Source organism: Argiope bruennichi, chromosome 8 (genome assembly GCF_947563725.1).
Source record: "Argiope bruennichi chromosome 8, qqArgBrue1.1, whole genome shotgun sequence".
In the NCBI taxonomy this organism is placed as follows: domain Eukaryota; kingdom Metazoa; phylum Arthropoda; class Arachnida; order Araneae; family Araneidae; genus Argiope; species Argiope bruennichi.
This window is the reverse complement of record NC_079158.1, coordinates 37,043,167-37,056,811: the sequence shown is the minus strand read 5'-3', so window position 1 is coordinate 37,056,811 and position 13,645 is coordinate 37,043,167. Positions and strand designations below refer to the sequence as shown.

General features: G+C 23.7%; 1 protein-coding gene across 4 annotated transcripts in view; it reads right to left on the bottom strand.

Moving 5' to 3' along the window:
• Window positions 1–339: 339 nt before the first annotated feature.
• The window catches only part of LOC129981971 (SANT and BTB domain regulator of class switch recombination-like), a 56,408-nt gene continuing 43,102 nt past the window's right edge, over window positions 340–13,645 (bottom strand). For 2 of the 4 annotated variants that reach the window (XM_056093047.1, XM_056093046.1), the window contains exons 5-14: window positions 12,971–13,124; window positions 12,737–12,802; window positions 12,503–12,652; window positions 11,645–11,689; window positions 10,526–10,811; window positions 9,090–9,332; window positions 6,829–6,898; window positions 3,792–3,867; window positions 3,285–3,358; window positions 340–1,535 (exon numbers count right to left, since the gene is read on the bottom strand). In XM_056093047.1, coding sequence (XP_055949022.1) covers window positions 1,447–1,535; window positions 3,285–3,358; window positions 3,792–3,867; window positions 6,829–6,898; window positions 9,090–9,332; window positions 10,526–10,811; window positions 11,645–11,689; window positions 12,503–12,652; window positions 12,737–12,802; window positions 12,971–13,124 — 1,253 coding nt within the window. In that variant the 3' untranslated portion in view covers window positions 340–1,446. The remainder of the gene's footprint in view (window positions 1,536–3,284; window positions 3,359–3,791; window positions 3,868–6,828; window positions 6,899–9,089; window positions 9,333–10,525; window positions 10,812–11,644; window positions 11,690–12,502; window positions 12,653–12,736; window positions 12,803–12,970; window positions 13,125–13,645) is intronic. The other 2 variants (XM_056093048.1, XM_056093049.1) reach the window with 2 other exon arrangements.

Here is a 13,645-nt window from a genome sequence, read left to right as displayed (position 1 = left end):
AAAAAGAATAAAATTAAATCATGCACAATATAAATTCAAAAATTCAACTAGTGAAATACATTCCATTGCATGAAAAAATATTAAAAAAACAAACTAATACTTCAATTTATCAACAATATCCACTTTTTATGCACTTTTGTATTTCAAATTACCAATTTATTTCCATAATAATTAACAAAATTTGCTTTTTTTTCCAATACCCATTTCATCTATTCAAATGAACTAAAAACTTCTATTTGGTTTGAAAATACTTTTATTGACAAGATATAATAAACAAAAAAAATTCCAGAAAATTTTAAAATAAAGTTTAATAATTTAAGCAATAATTTGATTCATATATGAGATACAGGAGAACAAATACATAATTTTCAGCCATATTATATTAAAAAGTAATACAAATGAAAAATTTTATTGCTTTTATATGCAAAAATAATTTTTTAAAAAAGAAAAAAAATTACTTTTATCTTTTCTTTATTGGATTAGAATATAATTTCATTGTTTTCATCAATGTTTGAATCATCAGTGATAGTATTTAATAGTACAAACAATAATAAAACAGTTTCCAACAAACCTTATATAACATATTATATTCAAAAGCACAATCCCCCCCCCCCTTCAAAAGTTGGAAAACAAAACAAAAGTCATAAAATCATTAAGTACTGATAAAAGTTCCCAAAATTTTAATCGCATTCATATCCTGTTTTAATTTGAATAATGTTTAAGAATTTTCTTTCTTAATATATTCACTAGCGTTTTACATCCTTTGCTTAACATTTCGAGTATCTCATGATTTTCCGATCTTTGCATTGACTTTCACATTTGTAAAACATACATAATTCTATTTTTAGTGCATAAATAAAAATGCGCTAATGTTTTTGATGTACAGATTTGGTTAGAGAAAACAATATATAAAATAATATATACATACAATATAATCTTTTATAATAAAAACATTTTTTATAATATAAGAAAAAAATAACTTGAGGTCTACAAAAAAGGAACCAGACATATCTTTGAAAATCACAACATTATTAATGCAAACTTTAAATCAATGTTTACATAACTTATTAAATTAATGTGTTGCTACAAATAAATTGAATGTTATATCTATAGAAGAATTCATGTCTCACAAAAAATTTATAAAATAATTTAGTAAGAAGACTTTATAGAGATAAAATTTTGCCTTGTTTCCTTCAATGAAAGAATACATCTTAAAAATGGATAAACTGTTAACCCTCTAATTGTTACTTTTTCAAATGTAACATTTAAAAGAGATAAGATATTTAAATATTTAATATGAAGTGACTAATATACACCATTATAAAAGTGGTCTACTTAAGTTTTGAGTGTCATGTTTGTAAATAAATTTGTCTGCAACATATCACAGATAAAATAATAAAATAAAAATTGAAGCTAAAAAAATATAAAAATAAATAAATAAGCATTTTAAGGTTTCCCAGGAGAACTATGCCTTGATCTGAAATTACATTGAACTTTTTGTAATTCCAACATCAATAATTCCATTTGACGGGCATCTGGAAGGGGAAAAAAATCAATATTTACAATTATTTTTCCAATAGAAACACAAATCCTTCTAATTTTATTTTAAAATTATAATGCAACTTGAAAGAAAATTTTCTTTCCATTAAACAACAACATAAAAATTGTACATAACTACATGAAAAATATTTAATTTAATTAAAATGACTTTTCTACTAAGGAGAACAATATAATAATTTTATTTTATATTTTAATAGGAAATTTTACATCAAAAATATAATCTTTAGAAACATCACATTTTAGAATGTTAATAAAATGTATAATACTAGCAAAAAATAACTTTGAAACTAATTTTTTTTAATGTATAAATATGACTTAATTCTTTTTTAAATAATTAAAAAAAAAACCTTTATTTCTTGGTTATAAAAATTAAAGATCGACTTATTTAAAATATTTTTGTTCAGAAACTACAACACTTGCTCATATTTCCAATAATTTTACGAATTCTGCAAAAGTAAATGTCATCAGGTTGTTTAAAGGCAATCTAGTTACCAAATCAAATTTTGATATCTATATATCTGGGAATTGAACCTCTCAACATAAAGGGCACTTTACATATAGAAAAATAAATAGTAGTATAAAGGAGCAACTTCTGGTGAATATGACAGGTTGGGGAAAACATTTCAGCAAAGCAATTTCAAAATTTCTTTCAGTGGTCTAGCAAAATGTAAGCGAGCATTGATATGTTGAGAAACAATCTTATCATGTCTTTTGCTATATCCTAGGCATAGCTCCTTCAATGCTTCATTTAAATTAACAAGCTGTTGACTGTATCCTTCACCATTGATGGTTTTCATTAAGAAATGCTTCCAAATCTGCATCTTTGATTTCTTTGGTCATTTACTATGCATCATTTTTAAATCGCTCAAACTATTCTTTGCAAGTTTTACTTGATAGGGCATGTTCACCCTAAATAACCTATGACAACTGATGTGTTTCTGCTGAAATTGCCTTTGCAATGAAATAATGTAACATAACTTGACATAAATGCTGATTATTTGGAACAACTCGACAAATTTTCTTAACTTAAAATAAATAAATATTGCAAATTCATTTTTAAAGGCTGTTGTCAAACCTTTCAAATATTTTTCCTGGTTCATCAGTAGGCAAGCATTATTACTAACATCACCTCTTCAAAATAGGTGAAATCAAATTTATGCAGCTAATAAATATATGCACCTATCTAGCATATTTGCCATTTTAAAAGTATCAAATTTTTGACAGTTTGTTAATGGTATGTATCAGTAAGTAGTTCTAAAAATAGTTTTTTTCTGAAGAGTAAACTTTCTAAATGATTTTTTTTTCATTTATTTTACTACCCATTATTAAGATTTAGAGAGTTATTTTACATGGAATTCGGAAAGATAAATATATTTTTTTTTCAGTTAAGTACAGAAATATAAACATTCTATTTTACATTTTAATAAGTAATTTGTAACCTAGTTTTTTATAAAAACTGAGAAAATATTATTAAATTAGTAAAAACTTATAAATTCAAATTCATTGCATAAGCAACCACACAATACCACTTGGTTTCCTCAGATATGCTCTGAAGCCAAAAGGTTGAGCTGGTTCTACAGGGTTAGATAAATAGTTTCCACATATGCATCATAAAGCTTGGCACAGACTTTTTATGAATGATTGGCTAACTTTTCATGATAAAAAACATTCATAAACTTATCCATTGCAATCACAAAGAATTCATGATTAGTTAGTTCTATTACCATGTTCTCTGACAGCATCTTGATTGTGCCACAATGAGCCACCAGGCTTCCAAACTTGTTTGCCATCAGGAGCACTGTGCAAAAAAGGAATAAGAGAGAGAAAGAGGGAGAGAGAGAGCAGAGAAAATTAGTAGTGTTATGATTAAAATGTTATGGCACAGAATCAAGTATAAAAATTAAATATACTTATTGCAAACTTTCAGATTTTCTTTAAAATGTGAGGCATGAATATTTTGTAATGTTTCAAAATATATAAATAGGAAATGTATCACACAAGTTAGATGTTTCAGATAAGAAAATTATATTGTTACTTAGTTATTATTAAAGATTTTATAATGTTTCAAAATATATAAATAGAAAATATATGCACACAAGTTAGATGTTTCAGATAAGAAAATTATATCATTACAGATATAGAATTCAAGAAATCAATAAATGTGTTTACTTATTAAAAGAATAAAATGATACAACTTAAAAATCATCACTCACCAAATTCAATTAACTTACCCATCTGCTTGACCCAAAGATGAAAGCAAAGGAGTGAAAAGAGAAGGCTGCTTTTCTTCTTTTCGTGAAATTCCAACTAATTAAAAAAAATCAAAATTATTATTAAAGCGACTTTAATAAATACAACTTCTGTTAATTAATTACAATAAGTAATGAGATGTGTCACAAATAATTTTGTAATCCAGCTACTGAAATTTAATTTACAATAAAAATTTATTTGTTGAATTACTTTTAATTTATATTTATTTATTATTTAATTTTAATAAATTCATTTCTGAATAATATTATTACTTTCACCATTATCGATCAAAAGCATGGAAAGCCTATCACTGTATAAAAGTAAGAGAAGGCTTACAGTTGAGTTATAGCTGCTATACCAGTGGCTTTGCATATATGTGTGTGTACACAATAATATATATTAAGAGACTATTATGTATGTGTATGCGTAAAGATATTTTAATCTAATTTAAACCCCGGATCTGTAAAATCATGTTACATATATTTAAGAGACCACTCTAGAATATGACAACATATAGTAGACTGTTAGACTAACTGAGTTTTTAGGTTTTTCATACTATCTTTTTAAGATATTAAATTTTATATTAAGAGATTAACTATGTCATGTGAGGGCAACATAAAAGTTCAGACAATAATCCCTTGTGATTAGATGTAATAATGAATATCAGCTGCTATTAGAAACAGAATTTCAACAAGTACAAACTAAGATAATGTGTAAATGAATCTTTTTCAGGAAATAATGTGTCATTTGTGAGTTAAAGAATTCACATAAATAAGCATATTTTAAAATAAAGCATATAAATAAACATATATTTCAAAAATATTTTTGGTTGTGTTTATTTATTTATTTTTGTGGAAATATTTTTTAGCATGGTCCATTCCTAAAACTTTGATATCTTGATATAAATATTCTAAAATTAAAATTAAATATTCTAAACCAGTGCTTAGATTCTAAGAACTGGTCTAATAATACAGTAACAATAGTTAGCAGAGGGAAAAAAATTTGAATGCCAAAATCTGCATTAGAAAATGTAAAGTATAAAGGAAATGTTTGTTAACACATTTTAAAAAGAATGACTTTAGAAGTAGAATAATAATAATGCAACAAAAAACTTATCAAATCTTATTCAGTGAACTTAAGATAAAAAATATTAAAGAACTGATGATATACCAATTGAATATCTTAATAACTTTAAAAACTGAAAAATACCAGACAAAATTTCATCAAACAGTTGAAGAAACTACAACAATTTTAAAAGACAGTGTTTAATAATGAAATACTATATGCACATATTAAAATTCTTCATTTTAATTTTATATAATAAAGTAAAAATCTGAAGCAATTTAAATGAAATCTACAAAAAAGAATTTAAATTTAGCAAAAGCACATAAAACATAGATATAACTAAACAATGAAATAAGTTTAATATTTCAAGTAAAAAAGAAAAGAATTGATAAAAATTTTGTCCAAATTAACTTTGAAAATTGATTAAAAATCAAAGAAAAATTATATGGTAATGAAACTGATATCATATTTTTTTTTAATTTTTGAACAACATAATAATAATTTTTTCTATAATGATATAACTTGTATTGGAAAAAACTGTTTATTCTCATTTCCTTTCCTTTAAAGGAGCATAAACATTTCTTTATTAGTGTAGTTAATCTTTGCAGATGCTAAAGAACTCATGCTCCACATTTTGTTTTAATTCATTCAGGGATAAGATACGTACAAGGTTCAAACAAATAAACAATTGGCTTTTTAATCTTATAAATATTACTTAGTGTTCTTATAATAATAATAATAAAAAAAATAAATAAATAATTGATGAAAATTTGGCTTGAATTTAAAATATTTCAAAGCTAGGATCATGCAACTATTTCCATTACAGATAGTAGTACAACAATTATTTCCACTCAGTAAAAGAAATAAGTGTTTTGCAATCTCCTGAAATAATTATGCCTATCTTTGATCAGTAATGGAACTAATAATAGAGTTATTGGTCTTCACTAGTGCAATGCGATTTCCAACAAATTAAGAAAATAAAAGTAAAAATCCAGATACCAGAAAAGAAACAATCTCTTGTTTTGAACGCTTAAACAAAAATCTCTTTTTAAGATTAAATTTGCTTTTCAATATAAGTTTTCTTTGCATGTATAATTTGATTTTTTTCAATGATATTCTCTAAAAATGTGACATAAAATGATAATCTTTAGAACACAGATCCACTATAAAATAAGTTTAAACTTTTGAAATATAATAATGATCTTCAACACCAACATAACCTCCTATTCTTTATCATAACCTTTGAAATGTAAATGAGAAAGGAATTTTCATTTACATGAAACTATCTATAACTAAAACTAAAAAGATAATTCAAGAATAGTAAAATATTGAAAGGAAATAGAATATATATAAAGGAATTGCCCTTTTCTCATTTGTAAATACATATTATTTTTCAAAATGCAGATAATTTTTTGAGATATTTGAACATAACTGAATAGAATAGTTTCAATCTAATTCCAAAATAATTTTCAGTTTAAAGAAGTTTTGGTAATTATCTTCTGCAGATATAACAAAGGAATGAGGCGATGAGAAAGAGAATAGGTGCAAATCTTAGGATGCATTAAGGAGAAAAAGAACTTTGTATATAAGTCACTTTTTAAACTCAAATTTGATAAGAGTAAAAAAAAAAAAAAAAAAAAAAAGGGTCACATTATGTTTATCACACTTTTTTAAATCACTTATTTTATATTAAAAAACATTTTTAAAATCCCAAGTTTCTGTAAAGTCATTTAATATTTTTGTACGAAATTACTTTCAATTAATACTTTACATATATTTAATTAAGTAATAATTCTATATTTAATTTTATTATCACATGATATAAGAAATTCCTTGAAATCAGAAATTACAAAACAAAAAATGTAACATGTTATTTGTTTCATTAGAAATAAATCATTGTTATACATATTTTATAGAATAATATATATAGTATATATTACTACAAAAACATACCTGCCAGACTTTCTGCAGATCTATTTACTGACCCACTACCATCAGATGAAACACTTAATTTAGAACCAACCTAGAAAAAAAAAATGTACATTTGACAGAATTATTTCATTTCTTTAAAATATATTATTAGTAACAAAATATGCTTCAGACTGATTCTAAAGATAAATAAATAAAAAATTTACTCTTTTAACAACAGACATTAAGTAAAATGACTTTTTACAAATACACATGAAAAGTACTTTGTTATGAAAAATGAAGATGCTTTTTGAATTTCATGAGTTTTAATCAAAATAAAATAACTTCAATAATCTTAATTATTTAAAATGAAAATTCAGCCAATCTGTTGCTTTTCCAGATCCAAATGTTAAATATATTTAAAATTTCATCTACAGAATTTTACTGAGAAAAAAATTAATATCTGAATTCTAAAATTAAACAAACAATCATATAAATTTTACAATCATTTTATAAAATGTTTTATCTTAAACATGCAATTAAGGGAAAAAAATACAATAAACACTAAAATAAAATTTTTGAATACTAATACAGCAGAAAAATAAATAATTTTTAAAAAACTTTCTCTTTTTTCAACATCCTAAATTTTGCTTCACACAAGGTGGAAAAATTTAATAGTAAAAAATAATATACATAGATAATAGAAAAACTTTAAAAAATTAATATTTAAAGCATCTTTTTTACTAAATTTATTTTAGAAGTAGATAATTTTAGTTTTTAAATAAGTTTTACACAAGAAAACTTTCTACTTCTCAATGAGAACAAATAATTATTTATAGCTTAATAATTATCTACATGAATAATTATACTTATAAAATTTATTTTTCAAGTCAAATTATATCTGAAAGTTAAAAATAATATGTTGCATACTATTCTTCACTGTTTAGTCATGAAACTAAAACATATTCTTGAGTAAATGACATATCACTTGAAATTTATTTAATATGTGTTTGAAAACAACTAAAACACTCATATTAACACCCTCCATATAACACCTTCCCTTATATAAGAATATAATATACATGTCTGAAACACTTGCAAGATATTTCAGCCTTAAAATTGAAGGTTATTTCAAGGTTCCCTTTAATAAAAATCACCAGAAATCAATAAACATATGTTATTGATAGATTCACATAACTTTAAAAAAATTAAGTGGATATTTTCCTTATTTTCTTCTAAATTTGTAAAGAAAGGCAGGTGACAAGCAAAAAGACAGGAATGACAGGAAATTAAGAAAAAGTATAAGGTATAACAAAACTGTGATATGATCTACCATATAAAGCAATAAAGAGAAAAAAAGAGATCAAAAAGAGAACAACAAAAAATTATTCAAAATCAAAACCAAAGAAATAATATGAAGATTTAATTAAGAATTTCCATAAGCATATGAAAAAGTCACATTGCGATTTCACTACATCAAAAATATTATCGTTTAAATTCTAATTTAAAAAGAAACAAGAAAAATGCAAATAAAATTCTTCAATCTGCCAAGAATGAAAGTTAAATCACTCAAAGAATTAAAATTTTTAAAAAGTGTGTTTGAATTATGATAGATATGCAACAAAAACAGATATGCAACTAATATCTAGTTTAATGCAAAGAAAACAAATATTAATAAAAATATCATGAAGATGATCACACTAATAGATGTATACGCCTTCAAAAGCTAAAGAGCAAGCAAATTTTGCTCTTTAAAATGAGCATTATTTTCAAAAATATAAAAATATATTCAGCAAGTTTAATTCATGTACAATTATTTATAGTAAAATGTTTTTCTTTATGCTAAATGTTGATTCATAAATTGAAATGCTTACAGACAATCCCCGATTTAGAAAAAAAAAAAAGTTTCAGAAGATGACATTGATTGATTTTTCTATCCTCTATCTAATTGATTAAATTAAGCAGTTCCAATTTGAATAACATAGAAGTTTAAGTCATAAAAATATGCAAAAACTGGAACAAAAAAATTTTTTTTAGAGAAAAAGCATTCTTTATATTCCTTTCCTTCCTACAAAAAAAATCACATGAAAGTACATTTTATGTTAATCATTATGCCCCATTATCATTTTCAAATAACTCATACAGAATTTTATTTGAGTATGACTTGAAAAACATGGTGCAGTTCAACTTTTGAATGATTCAGAAAATAAATTGTAGAAATTGATTGGATTAAAAAAAAAATTAGAATTTTCTGATTGATAATCCTTATAGTAGTCTGTAAAGGCAAACATACAAAAAAGTCTTACTTCTTCTTCCAACACATTTATTACCTTCTTGAGTTCTGCACTATTTGGTTTCAAAGCTCTTAGCCACTGTACTAATGCACGTTCACTGTGGCAAGGAGTAATTCTATCCAAGCCCACATTTTCATTTGGTGTAGGTTTTGAAGGTTGAGGCAAACAAATTAAATCAAAATATGTTAGCATATCTTGAAAAATGTCTGAAGATCTTTTGGCAGGACTAACAGTATGATTTCGATATGCACAGCCCTTCAAAAAGAAATCATAAAAATTTATATCGAACTACATATAAGTTAAATATATAAATTGAAATGTTAAGAACAAGATCTAAATGAAATGATGGATATCTGAATTGAGAATTTATATAACAGAAAGATGGAAATAAATATGAAGAAAAAAAACCCTGACAAAATTAAAACTAAATTTAATGAAATATTGTTATATTGATAGTGATTAATAAAATAAGTTATATACTTAAATTAAAAAAAAAATAAGTAAAATTTTCATAAAAAAATATTATAAGTTTTTTTTTATTATTATTATAAACAAAGTAAAAAAAAAATTAATATTCATGTAATTCATTCTTAGTAACATAACAACTTCAAATAAAAGAAATATGTGATCGATTTTAAGAAAAATTTTATAAGCAAAAGAAGAGAAATAAATCTATTGAAATGTAGATGCAGTACAAGATTTTATGAAGTAAAAATACATACTATTTTTCGGAACATTTCTATGAATTATGTTTAATTATAATGTATTCATCATATTTTTATTATGTACTCATTAAAAGTCATCTATTACAATAATTTTATAAAAAAAATCTTCAAGTAAAGGATATTTTTTCCATTTTAAAAGATTGAGCTTCTAGCTCGAACACAAATCTAATAAGACAATGCTTCAGATTTCATTCGTCTATTTGAATATTATTTTTTAAAAATGTACTCTTTAATTATAGCAAAGATAATATGAATATAAAAAAAATGTAGCAAATATTGTCACAATATTTATATATGTAAATACAATAATCAAGAAAATAAAAAGCAATATTGTCTTAATTTATAAAAACTAAGACGAAATTATATTAAAATAAGATCGACATCACTAAGAAGTTTATGTTCAAAAAATTTAATTACATTATAGTAAAAATTTTATAAAGTAAAATGCTTCAAAGCTATATACTGTTCATGAATTTCTAATTTAAGAATTCATTTAATTATTAATCCAAGTATCTATTTGAGTTTAGAAAAAAATCTTTTCTAAAGTGTCCATATTACTTAAAAAATAAAAACATGTAAAAATCTGGGAAATTTAGATTTAAAGGCCCAATTTGTAGATCATTTGAATACTTTTTGCACCATGCAAGTTGCATTAATCAACAATTATCATAATAAAAATTAAAACTAAAATGAATTAAAAGAAGTAATTTATGTTGTACTTACAGAAAATAAAAATAATGGATCAATGGGATCAAATTTATAAGCTTTGGCTCCACAACATGGAAAAACACCTGGTTTATGGACATTCTCAGTCTGGTCTGCAGATGGGAAAGTCATATTTTCTTTATGGAATGGACATTTAGTAAAATCACAGCAAGAAAATTCAGTGCCACAGGTTGTGCACGTTAAACTGTTCAGAAGACCCCAAATTCTCCAATAAATCTTTCTCCATGACTGACAAGCTTGAAATTGATCTTCCAAATATCGATCAAGATTCCAAGTCATATCTCTAAAAAAATGTTAATTAAATTTTTTTAAATTATTTTATGCAAAATCTGAAATAAATTAAAGTGCAATAGAACTTTATTTGAGTTGAATGGAGCCTATTTATCTCTGATAATCAATAACTCATTTAACAAAGAATACATTTTAAAACAATGAATTATTTACTCTTGACAAGTTTCTCAAAAGTGTTTATTTGAAACTGTAATAATAGTTTCAAAAGTATTATTCATATTAATAAATTCCCTTATTAGTCATTAGATTTCTTACACACATTTTTTGAAACAAATTAGTTTGATATGAATATTCATGAATGCTAACAGTTTTTTTATATCTTACCAATGATTCCTTTACAGTGTTTTTAAAAGAATATTCCTCTTTTCCCATTGCCAAATTTTTCAATACATTTATAATATTATAAAGATTTATGATATAATGTTACATATTACTATACATATTTATAGTATTTTTCCAGAAATATACATAGAATTTGCTAACATCACTGCTACAATGGTTAAGAATGAAAGTGTGTTTTTATTTTTTTTTCCCTTTAAATAATTTGAGTTGAAGACTGACTCCTGATAATGACCTCCTATAAATGTGTTATAAAAATGTAATGAAAACTAATTCTGACAATCTTTTCTGAAACATTTAGTGACTCTATTAAAAAAAATGAAGGGCAGAGATAGATTTTTCTGGTACTTACTCAGATTATTTTTAACTCAGACCATATGATCAAAATTCCAATATATTTTGACTATTAAAAATAAATTAACATTTTCAAAAATCTAAGATATACATAATAAATTCAAGGAAATTAGAAAAAATCTAAATAAATACCTTTTATGTGTATATATTAGTTCACCTCTTGGACCAATAGTAGCTCTAGAAAAGAATTGAAATGTATATAGATGACTTTATAAATGTGTAAAACAATTTTTATTCATGAAATGATAGATTAACAATTATTGATTAAATGGTGACAAAACACATTTTTAAATTTTATATTTTTTCTAATTAAACATTGAATTTTACAAAATTTTTTGAAAATTTTGAAAACTAAATTATATTAAATGCAAATGTGTTACATGACAATGTGAGAGATAAATACAAGGCATAAAGTAATGAATTAAAGATGGGGAAAGAAAATTGAGGGTTTATTGATTTAATAAGAATTCAAACAACAAATTCCTCAATAATATATGCAATACAATCATTAAAGTAAGGATATACAACAAGAACAGTCGGATTGTATGGCAGAATGCTTAAAGTTAGTCACAAATAAAATAATTTATTCCATATATTCACAAAAAATTACTAAGCAGAATGTTCCTAATTTTTTTTCAAAAACTGCTTAAGACACAGAGCTTGATTATAATCAATTTTAATTGTCAGAAACTACAGTGATTTCCCTTTAATTTCAGTATACTAGGACACAAATATATGAAAAAAGCTACTTAAGATATAAAAGACAATTATTCATATTTGATAAAAATAAATCCCTAAAGAATTTAATATACATTATTAACAAAGAAATATTGCATTTAAAATCGATGGCAGACCAAATTTTAAAAAAAATATATCTGGAAGTTTTTAAGAATATAAAGAAACCAATTTCTTATTTATACCTTAAATATAGACAGTCAAATCTATTCAGACAATTAATTTAAATGAGAAAAATTATACTTTACCACTTACTTTCTGGACTTACAAGGCATATAATTTTGCAGTTTTGTTGCAAATACTTGCTCACAAAGGGTACATTTCATAAATTTGGGTATAAACCTTTGATTAGGTTGTTTTGTTTCAGGTTTTAACAGACGATCTAATAATATTTTATATAGTTTCCTGAAAAGAAATGCAAATAAATCAAAATAATCAACACACACTGCATTAAATTTTGCTGAGTACAGCAAAAATAAAAATAATTACTCTTTTATTTCTCCACTTGGATCTTTTAATGATTCAACTTCTCTGTGATTAAATAGTAAAGCAAGCCTAGAAATTCAAAAATTTATATATCAGTATATTATATATATATATATATATATATATATATATATATATATATATATATATATATATATATATATATATATATATATATATATATATATATATATATCCTTGTCATTTTTAGTAATATATCATAATGTCCAATTATACCTAGTTAATAGATCATTATTTAATGCTCCAATGGGACAATTATTCTCAATAACACTATTCATGTGCCTATGACAGTAGTTTAAGCACTCATCTACTAAAGGAGACATTTGTAAGAAATCTGCAGAAACTAGAAGATGTATAGCATACTTTGGATCTGAAATATAATAAAAGAATTTGTTGCTTTCATATTCATGGACATTTATATAATATTTAGAAATTGAGATATTATTATTAATTACATTTTTCAAAGATACATATTACAATAATTTAAGCACTAACATACTACAGTATCATTTGCAAGAAATTTGTAAAAACTAATATATAGCATATTTTGAATCTGTGAAGAAATAACACAATTAATTACTATTATCTTTACATAAAGTAGCAGGCAATGCATTTCATATACAGATAAAATGATAAAAATGTATGATATAATCAAACCACTTTATTCCATGAATTATTTAAGAAATAACAAACTAATGAGAGGTAATTAAATCTTCAAAAACCAAAGTTATTCAACTAAAGCATAGGATTTTGTCTAGTAAAGACAATGTATTATAATTCCAATAAGAGAAATATAGAAAAGACAATAAGAATAGTAAATCATTAAACATTGGAAAGAAAAGTTCTTTTAAAAAAATGACATGTGAAAATATATGAACCATTTCATTATAA